Below are 10279 nucleotides of genomic sequence, written 5' to 3'. Positions count from 1 at the left end.
GGGCTGCTCTGGCAGGAAAATGTTCCCCTGCCCTGCGAAGTCACTCCACTTACTGTTGTCTCTTAGACCCATCTTTCAGTTCCAGGCCTTTGACAACACGGTATGGTGGAAGCCTTAGGGGGTCAATGAGTCAGTCAACAAACACCATACACTGATTGAGCACCCCAATGATAAGGGATTGGAGTTGATGGGCATGAAAGAGAGAGTGTGGGGTGCAGGGTCTAGGGGCGCGATATCATCTGTGAATTTCATTTGGGGATTGTTATAGAGTGGATGCTGACAGAAATGCACGTGTTCTCTGCACGGAGCACAGATGTTCTCCGGAAGCCCCGCGCTGCAACATTCATAGCAGCACTTTCGTGGTGGCCCAAAACTCAAGCCCAGCGCGGTCTGCAGAATGGAATACTCCTCGGGAATGGACATGTACACAGTACAGCTACTCGCATCAGTGTGGACGAACTTCTCAAGCAACACTGGGCAGGGAAGCCAGGCGCAAAGGACACCCGGATGGTTCCACTGACGCCAAGTTCAAATACTGGTGAAACTCATGTCTGCCGAGAGACGTCGACAAGCGGGGTGGGTGGGAGTGTCCTATTTGGTAATCCCGCGGATTCTCTGTGACCGAATTCGTTAAGTTTGGCACACTTGGGATCGGCACGCTTGTCGGTGTCTATACCTGCGCTACAGGTCTAAATTTTAAAGGGGGGCGGGGGAGTTAGGTCTTGAGGTCTCCCCAAGGGTTTCCGCAGAGGAGGGCTGCCACAGCCGGGGGCCGTGCGGGCGAGCAGGGAGGTGGGCGAAGAGCTCACAGGGGCGCACGGATGCGGCGAGAGCCCAGCGGCCCCAGTGCCCTCGGGTGGAGCGCCGGCGCCGCCTCCGCCTCCGCGTCCTGCGTTGCTGGCCGACCGGTCTCCCGGGCGACGCGAGACGCTGAGCCCAGGGCGGGGTGCGTGGCGGGCGCACCCGGACCCGGCCCCATGGCGCAGAAACCGCTCAGCACGGCCGCGGCGGAGCGCATGAACCTCGTGGCCCAGGACGAGATCTGGTAACGCCGGGGATCCGGTAACCCGGTGGGCTGGGCTGTTCCCACCTGAAGTGTGCACACCTGGCGGCCTCAGTTTCCCCACCAAGTCCTGGAGGTAGTCCACCTCTGGGCGCGAGGAGCGTGCGCTGGAGGCGGTCAGGGGCCCCGAGGAAAGGGGGCAGGGTTAGGGCCGCGAGAGCGACAGGACAGCTTTTCTTTCTCCCTCTTGTCTTAGGCACACCACGAAGGCCTGAAAGATTTTGCATCTGGCTTTACAACCATCTGCAAAGCTTTACTTGTTGAGAGCCAACTAATGTGTTTGTTCTTATTTTTAAGATTTGCCGAATTTTTTAAAAAAGTAAACAAAAATCTTGATATTTCTTCAATTTGAATGAGAGATACATGTGCATTTTACATTCTCACTTGCTTTTCTTGGTTTTTTTAAGTAATAAAATTTTAATTTAAAGAATAGATCCATTTTCTAAAAGATTTATGTTCAGCAGATATTTATAAGGATGTTTTTATTTGGCATTCTATCCGATTGGTAAATATTATCCCATCTCTTTGAAGTTTTAATCCATATGAGAAGTTACTAATTTAGATGTAAGTAAATTTTAGTAACAGCAAACCATAATTGCTCACCTCTTAAGTTTCAGTTATCTTATTTGTCATCTCTCTGACAGTTACCATTTCCTTGTAAAATTTGTAATAGTCACTTCATATTTTTCTTTAAACTGGCTTTGTTTCACTTAATAGATTTATTTTTATAGAAAACTTTATATCACTCTTGAAAATGGAAAGCCAGTATTTGGCATAAAATACACAACTATTAATTTTTTAAAAAATCTTTGTCTTTATCCAAGCATCCCCAATAGGAGATACTACCATTGCAGGATCTGTTCCCTCTGCCTAGAATGCCCTTTTCTCCCATCTCCACCAGACAAACTCCTACTCATCCTTCAAGACCCAAATCAGATGGCCCCTCCTATGTGAACAGAGCCAGTTAAGCCTTAGATTATTCTATTCAATGTCCAAAGTGGCTATTGAGCACTTGAATGTGACTGTTCCAAATTGGGATAAACTATAAATGTAAAATACCAGATTTCAAACCAAAAAAAAGTGATATTAAAATTAAGTTCACCTGTTTAGTTTTACTTTTTTTTTTAATGTGGCTACTAGAAAATTTAAAGTTACAGATGTGGCTCATATTTTTGGCTCACTTTACATCTCCATTAGAAATAGACTCTGCTTCAGAAGCTCAGTGCCCAGGACAAACAGCTTGGCCAGGGCCTCGGAAACTGCTCAGATGCAGTGCGGGGGCAGGGAGGCGGATATTGACTCCAAAATAGAAAAAGAAACTTGCAAATCAAAATGAATAAATGTTTAATTAGGTTTTTGCGAAGTGTGATACACCGCTCTCCAGTTGCAGCTCAACTCAGCTCAGAGGTAGTCATATGTAAATTATATTTAATGTGGGGCAAAGACAGGGCCAGGATTAGGGTGGGGCGAGTGAGGCCCCTGGGGTGCGGTATCTAAGGAGGGCTCCATCTCCAGGTCACGTAAGTGCTGGCTCTGCACTGGGAATGGTGCCTTCTTCAATATTGCACCCCAGGTGCCCCAGCCCTCTGCCCCGGTCCTTGCTCTGAGAACAAATGTGCTTAATATGCACCTCTGCGATGATTCAACACAGGCCCGTGGGCACAGGGCCTCCAAGATAAGGAGTCTAGTCGCTGGACGGCCTCTCGGGCAGAGTCTGCCCCAGTCCTGTCTGCTCCCCGAGGCACCGCCCGCCAGCATCGCTGGTTCTTTAGACGCTCGTCTCCCTCATGTAGAGTGAGGTCCTTGGGGCGGGGACCCTCGCTCCCTCCCTGGCACAGAATCGTCACCCCATCAGGGTGCACTGACATCTTCCCCAGTGGACCCTGTAGGTCTGCTGCTTTACCCATTTCAAATGTTGTCCAGCACTTAGGAACTTGCTTTTCCAGGAAATACCGCCTGAAAGCTGAAGCCGAGGCGCGGCAAGACTGGGCCCAGAAGTGGGGATTCTTAACAACCCCCCTCGAGGAGGTAAATATAAATGTTATGAGCCCAGAGGTTATAGAATCAATCATTTCCAAGAATAAATGGTTATGAAGTGTATAATTTGCAAGAATGACATTGAACAGTGCATTGTATACAGACTGCTAACTCTGAAACCTGACGGTTGCTTCCATTCACAGATTTATGGAGTGCTGACGACGTGCCGGGCACGTTCTAGATGCTTCCTCCAAACCAGGTCACTTAACCTGCACAACATCCCCTGTGCAGGGGTTGGGGAGAGGGTGCTGTCTTACACCCATTTCACAAGTTAGGAAGTTAAGCTCAAAGAAGTGCAAAGTCACACAGCTAATAAAGGAGAAGGCACTGCGGGGAGAGGCTGGTCTGTGTGGTTCTGGGCCACTTGGCCTCAGACTTCCCATCTGTAAAATGGGCTGATAGTCCTCACTTGCCTTGTTGCGTGGTTGTCAGGTTCAGAGGGAATGAGAAGGAGAGGCCAAGAGAATACATGAGGGGTCACTAGGAAGATACTCTTGGTGTTTCCTAGAGCAGATAGGTAACAGAAACAGGAAAAGGGCCAGGCATAATGAATAGGGAGGGTGGGGACGCCAGCAAAGAGACCACTGGCCCCGCCCAGAGGCAGCCGCCTGCTTGCTGAGTGTCACCATGCAGAGAGACTAGCTGCATATTCCAGTCATTCAAGAGAGTCCGGAAATCCACAAGTTTAAATAAAATCTTCTGAGTCTAGAATAGTGGTTCAGATTTATAAAACATCATACAGACGCATGAAATGCTTGTGTGGGCTTCAGTGGGATGGTGGCTACCAGACTGCAACCTTTCAGACTATCTCTAAGACACACCACGAGGAAGCCACATTTCTTTGGAGGGCAGAATAAGAACTGAATAAGAACCGTGTCATTCAAAACGTTCATGATTCAAGACAGCGTAAACCCCATTTGTAATTCACCCCATCCCGGTAGCTTTGAAATTATGCCATTCTTAATGAGTTTTTTTAATACTTGGAGAATTATACAATTTGAAATTTTATGCATCAAGTGGGTCTTTATTAATATAATATGCATAGAGTATTAATATTCTGTATATGTAATTAAATTGAGTCTTTGAAGAGTTCAAAATTGTTTTAAAAAATTAAAGGAAGATGGGGGCTCTCCTCTAATATTTTAAAGACTGGTCCTGGAGCCTTGTTGGCATCGTTTAATTTGAGGCCCTAACCTGTAAAGTTTTCTCAGATTACTACTTGGGAATATAAATTAGCAGGCTGCAACAAGCAGGAGGCTGCAAGGCAGTTCCTTGCAGCTTGGGGCTCAGCTGGGCTGTGCACAAGTCCCGCTCTGCCCCTTTCTAACTGTGGGATTGGGACAAGCTCCCTAACGTTCCTGAGCCCCCCTTTTGCCAGCTGTAACATGCGGTTTCTGGGGGGACGATAAAGAGGACACTTCCACCCGTCTCAGCCTGTGGTCTCCTGTCTTTGGGGATTGTGTTTCAGTTGATCCGGGGTGAAGAAGAACCCCCCACCCCAAAGCCCAGGATCGAGCTTCCCGAGCGGTTCCGCATCCGGCCGGTGACACCAGTGGAGAAATACATCAAGGTTCGCAAAGTCGTTTTAAATACTTGCTTTCCTAAGTAAGAAATAAGCCCCCCCAGAAACTGTGTTTGCTCCAGGTGCACAGAGCCAACTGCCAAAGGTAAGAACTCGGGGCACCCCGCACGTGAGGAGCCCAGTTTCCACGCCCTTCCCGAGCCCGCGCGTGGGAGACACAGCGTGTTACTCGTCCCCACGCGTGCCAGAGTCACTGCGTCCGTCTCTGCAGAAGCAGAGGGAAGCCACGAACATGAGGGGCTCGATCCGTTCGTTCAAACATTTAAGGGAGTGGGCAGTAAAGCAGGGCAGATAGAGGCCCAGGCTCTGGAGTCAGACTGCGCAGCCGCTCACCTCCTGTGTGGTCTTGGGCAAGTGGCTTGACCTCTCTGTGTCTCCATTTCCCCCCTTGTGTGATGGAGGTTAATGAAAGCACCTACTTCTGGGAGTGGTGTTAGGGATAGTGCAGTGAGAGATGATGCCTGTGAGGGACCTGGAACGTGACTCGGCACTTGTAGAAACTGCTAACGACTGTTATGTATCAGTAGGTGCCAGGTGCTTGCTTGGCAAACAGATGAACAAGAAGACAAGACTCCAGCCCGCACATCTGGGTCAGGTGGGGGACCAACATGAAACAAGAAAATCAACAAAATCCTTATGTGCTGTATTAGATGCCGTGGGAGAAATAGACAGGTGACGTGCTCGAGGATAACAGAGGATAGGGTGGTGCCCGGTGCGCTGAGGACTGAAGGATGACAAGGAGCCAGCCCTAGGAGAAGCATTTCAGGCCCAGGGAACACACGTGCCAAAGCCCTGAGGCAGAACAGAAGTTGGTATGTTTCAGGAGCAGCGAGGGATGCGGTGTGGCTGCAGCTTAGTGAGCTGGGGTGGGAAGAGAAGTGATGTGGATGGAGAAGTGGGCAGAGCCAGATCCCGCTGGACCTCGGAGGCCAGAGGAAGGAGCTGGGATTTGAGCCCAATCTGCAGTGGGAAGCAAGGCTGTGACACGTTGAGAATTGCCTTTTTGAAAGCCCACTCTGGCTGCTGAGTGCGTGACGGGGCAGTCCCTGGGGAGAAGACTTGGGTGGTGTTCCCACCTGAGACCAGTCAGCTGCAGGCACGGGTCAGATGCCTCTGGATTTGCTGAGCTCTCTGCACCCCTGGGCCTCCTCTCCTGGGTCTGTCATCTTGGTCCTGGGTTCTGCCCTCTGCCCAGCTGTGGAAAACAGTTCTGTGTCCTGAGGAAAGGACGACGGCGGCCAGGGGTGGGGGAGTTAGGCTCCATGGATTTTCTTTTCCTGACTTGTCCTCAGGGTCTGATGGGGAGGCTGACATGTGGTGAGTGCTCAGTGGGTCCGTATCTGTTAGCTGAATGAATGAATGAATGCACTACACTGAGATATGTTGAGAGTGTTTCCTCCCTGATTATACAGCAATATAGATTCACTGTTAAATTTTTTTAGAAATACAGCAAAATATGAATAATAAAGTATTAAAACATCCATAAATATATATACTCTTCCCTATAGTTAACATTTTGGGGAGCTCCTTCAGAAGTTTTTCTATGCCTCTGTATACCACCCAATAAATGTTAGCTTTTATTATTCTCTCTTAGTTGCTGAGTGCTTTAGATGATCATCTCATCTTATTTCCACAACAACCTTAGAAGATAGATATTATTATCATCAAACCCATTTTGCAGATGGGGAAACTGAAGCTAACAAAGGCTGAATTCCTTTCCCAAGGTCACACAGCAAGTGTGTCTGATATCAGAGCCCTGCTCTTGAATGTTATCCTTGACTGCTCCTCCCTGCCCTCTTTGGGTGGATAGAGCCTTTAAAAATACATTTAATTTTAACAGGTGTCCTATACCCCAAAGGCATGTTGTGAAAAGCCTCCTTCCCTACCCCAACCCCCAGGAGCCATTGTCCGCAGTCTCTCATGGACCCTTCCACAGAGAGACTTTGCATATGCATGCATGTATGTGGGTCTCTAGCCTTTTTTCGTTGCTACACATATTGTACCATATTTTACGTATTTTTATGCATCTTTTTTCTATTAGCAGTTTATCTTCAAAGTTGTTCCATCTCAGAACATACAAACCTGCCTTGTTCTTTTAAACTGCTGTGTAGTATTTCATGGTACGGACGGGCCATAACTGAATGAGCCCCTGTGGATGGACATGCAGAATGTGTCTGTCATTTGCTCTTACAAACAAGGCTGCAGTGAATCCCCCGCCCCGACATTGGTATGCACCTATGCAGGTATCAGGATGCCTTAGGATACATGCGTGGGGTGGATTTCAGGTCAAAGGGCGTTTCCATTTTCATTTGTCATGGATAATTGCCATATCGCCCTTCACACTGAATGAACCAACCTGCTGTCCCACAACGCCCTCGTTAATGCGGCGTTTCATCTCTTTGCCAATCTGGTGGGTGAAACGTGGCGTCCCAGGGTGGTTTTTGATTGCGTTTCTCTTACAAGTTGGAGAGAGACTTGAAAGCTTGTCTGTGTGCTCGAGGTCCCCGCCTGGACAAGCGTTGTGGAGACCTGCTCACCCTCCGAACAATTCCATCCGCAGCTGGCTGGGGGAAACCTTGGCCCCACTGGTGTTTATTGATGACCCTCCCCGCATGTGCCTCTTAGGAGATTAATTTTAATACGTCGTCGAGAACATATGTGAAGGGGCTTCATCCACCAGTGGCAGCAGCCGGCCCACCAGGACCGTCCCCTCCTACCACCGCCTCGCTCAAAGATCCCCGTAGCTAAGTGTGACCTCATAACCCCAAGCATATTAAACCGCTTTATCTCAGTTCTCCTGTGAGAACAAGTATTTCTCACTGTCGTCTTGGTTCATATTGCCCTGTAGGAGCAGAACAGAAGATTGTTTCAAATGGAGGGGGGAAACCTGCCTAAATATTTACCCTCATTTTCCAAAAATTTCAAGTCTGTCCAAGAAATTGACAAATGGAATTGTGTTTTCTCGTTTCGGATAGAATCTCATTTTCTTTTCGGTTTTTTATTAAATTTAGTTCTTTTTGTTCCTGTGGTCTGTACAGTTTGGGGTGTGTGTGTGTGTGTGTATGTGTGTGTGTGTGTACACAGGTATCATCGAGCCTTCTAATCAAAACCGGAAGATTTATCACTCAGGGTACCGTCTGACGACATCGTCACATGTTTTATGGAGGGCAGTGTGAACGGTGGTGTTTGATGTTCCTGCACCTCAGGGTCGTTTTCCCCTTTTTGCTCCTTTACCAAATAAAAATTATTTCAGTGAGGTGGTGAATTCCGAGTGTTGAGCATTACGAGATAAGGGACCGTGTTTGTGGTCCTTCCCTACGGGGAGACGTGAGTCTCCGAGTCCCGCTGATGGGAGCGTGCTCACTGTCAGGGCACGTTAATTAGGGCCTCTTTTTTCTCCGTCTTTCCCGCACCAGGCCTCATGGCCGACTCTGATGCCTCCATGGACCCGCCTCATGTGGCCCCAGGTGACTAAACCCCTGCGTTTCCGTTCCAGGTCCTTCCCTCCCCCCCAGTGCCGAAGACGACCCAGGGCTTCATCGGCTGGAGATCCGGGGTGCCGGGCCTGAACAAGTGTCTGGAGCACGACTACGAGATCAGAAGCTGCAAAGGGGCGTATGCCAGAGAGCTGAGCTGGCCGAAGCAGGGCATACACTGAGGCCAGATGGGGGCTCCAGCCCCTGGGCAGTGCGGGCTGGACCGCTGGGCAGCTGGTGCCCATGCCCAGGAAAGGAAGAACACCCCAGCGTCCCCCTGAGGACACAGCTCCCCTCCACGTTTGCTTGTGGGATGTTGCAAAGAATACAAAACAGCCCCTGAACATTTCCAATTCATCAGTGTCTCCCTTCTGGAATATTCTCATAACACACTCATTCTTGGCTAATGCAATGAATTAGGCAAAATAGATTCTCTGAATTTTTTTCAATACTTTAGGAATTTCTAGGTATAGCCTTTGAAAAAACAACGTCATTTCATTTATAAAATATTTGTCTAGGCCCTTTAATGTCGCTTTCAATGCCACCCTCACGATAAGGAGATTGTCGGTGTTTCTGTACCCACGTATCCCTGGGCCTGCTTTTGAGGAGGAATAAAGCGCGTTGAGGATCCCCTGACTCTGCTTTCCCAGGATATTTGCAACAAGTCAACAGCTTTAAAGGCAGAAATGAACCCAAGATTTGCCACTGAGTATAGATTTCCAGGAGAGGGTGGGTCTCCCGTGCACCCGAGAGAAAACGTCCCTGCCTTCCTGCCCCGCCAGCCCCTCACAGCACAGGCAGCAGCCCAGCTGGCAGACCAGGCCATTGTCCTTCCCCCGTGGACATTTAACATTAACCCTTTGGTTGACATTTTATTTCTGGTCCCTGCCCAGCCCTGAGGCTTTGCCCCAGGTCCTACAAATGGGGGGTGGGGAGTGGGGCGTCCAGCTGGTCCAGGAGCACCGGAAGGAAAAGCCAGCCTGCCCACAGGCCCCTCCAGCTGGACAAAGAGGAGGAGAGCGGAGAGTCTATAGGCAGCGTATGGAAGCCGGTTTGTGTTCTGTTTCTGAGCAGCAGAGGAGTGGTGCCTTCTTCAGACCTGGAGTGGGCAGGGTGGGAGGGTCCAGGCTCGGTTATCTGCCCTCCACGGAGACACGTTCCTTCCTCCCTTGGGTTGGTCAAGCGTCACTGTTCGAGGGATGGGTTCCTTCCTGTGTTTGCTTGACTGAGGCCTGAGGGGGCTTCTATCAGGTGGGATCCACTTACAAGGCCCATCCGCCCAAACCTTTCCTGCTCACCTTCCTGTTCAAGTGTGGGTGGGTGTGCTTTACCCATCCAAGAATCCCTCATCTAGAACCTTCCCCCAACCCCAAACACTGGCCTCCTCTAGCACACTTCTAAAGGGACTCCATAACTTTGGGGGCACCAAATACCAGGGGACAGAATTCCTACTGAATCTGGGCCATCCCCTGCAGGTTCTGGGCTTAGAGTCTCCGAATCCCAGAAGCCTCTGGCAGAAGAGCTTCTCCTGTTCAGAGACGTTCTCTCCAAAGGCTAAAGAACGTGGTTTCAGTGACCAGCCTTCTTGCTCCAGAGGGCCGGCTGCAGACACCTTCAGAGCCAGCTACTGAGAACAGAGCCACGGAACATGCCCTCCTCCCAGCCACCTCGTTGGTTCTCTGCCCTCCTCAACCCAGAGTGGGGAGCTCAGGTTCTCATGGGCTTCCCAGCGTGGAAGAGCCGGAACACAAGAGAAACAGCCCTTCAGGAAGCCTCGTCATTCCCTCTGAGCATGGTGCCACCCTCATCGCCTGCCACATGGGCCACGGCCAGGAAATCCCTCCACCGTCATGGCTGATATCCCACCTGCCACGTACAGACCACAAGTTTAAAGGAAAAATATCACAGCTCTTTAGGTTCTGAGGAAAAAGAGGAGCAAGGTGTTATGGCTTAAACTGTGTCCCCATAAAAGATATGTTGAAGTCCTAACCTCCAGGACCTATGACTGTGACCTGATTCAGAAATAGGTCATTGCAGATGTAATTAGTTAAATTGAGATGAGGTCCTACTGGAGCAGGGTGGGCCCTTAATTCAATATGACTGACGTCCTTATAAGAAGAG

At 49.6% G+C, this 10279-nt stretch overlaps 1 protein-coding gene across 1 annotated transcript; it reads left to right on the top strand.

Moving 5' to 3' along the window:
* Positions 1–977: 977 nt before the first annotated feature.
* CIMIP1 (ciliary microtubule inner protein 1) lies at positions 978–8340 on the top strand. The gene is made up of 4 exons (XM_004430239.3): positions 978–1045; positions 3010–3091; positions 4569–4670; positions 8179–8340. The coding sequence occupies exons 1-4, from the start codon at positions 978–980 to the stop codon at positions 8338–8340; spliced, it is 414 nt and encodes a 137-aa protein (XP_004430296.1).
* The last annotated feature ends 1939 nt before the right edge of the window (positions 8341–10279 follow it).

This window comes from Ceratotherium simum, chromosome 21, assembly GCF_057802395.1.
Source record: "Ceratotherium simum simum isolate JZ-2026a chromosome 21, ASM5780239v1, whole genome shotgun sequence".
NCBI lineage: Eukaryota > Metazoa > Chordata > Mammalia > Perissodactyla > Rhinocerotidae > Ceratotherium > Ceratotherium simum.
The sequence above is the reverse complement of the archived record's forward strand: the minus strand, read 5'-3'. Positions and strand labels throughout refer to the sequence as shown.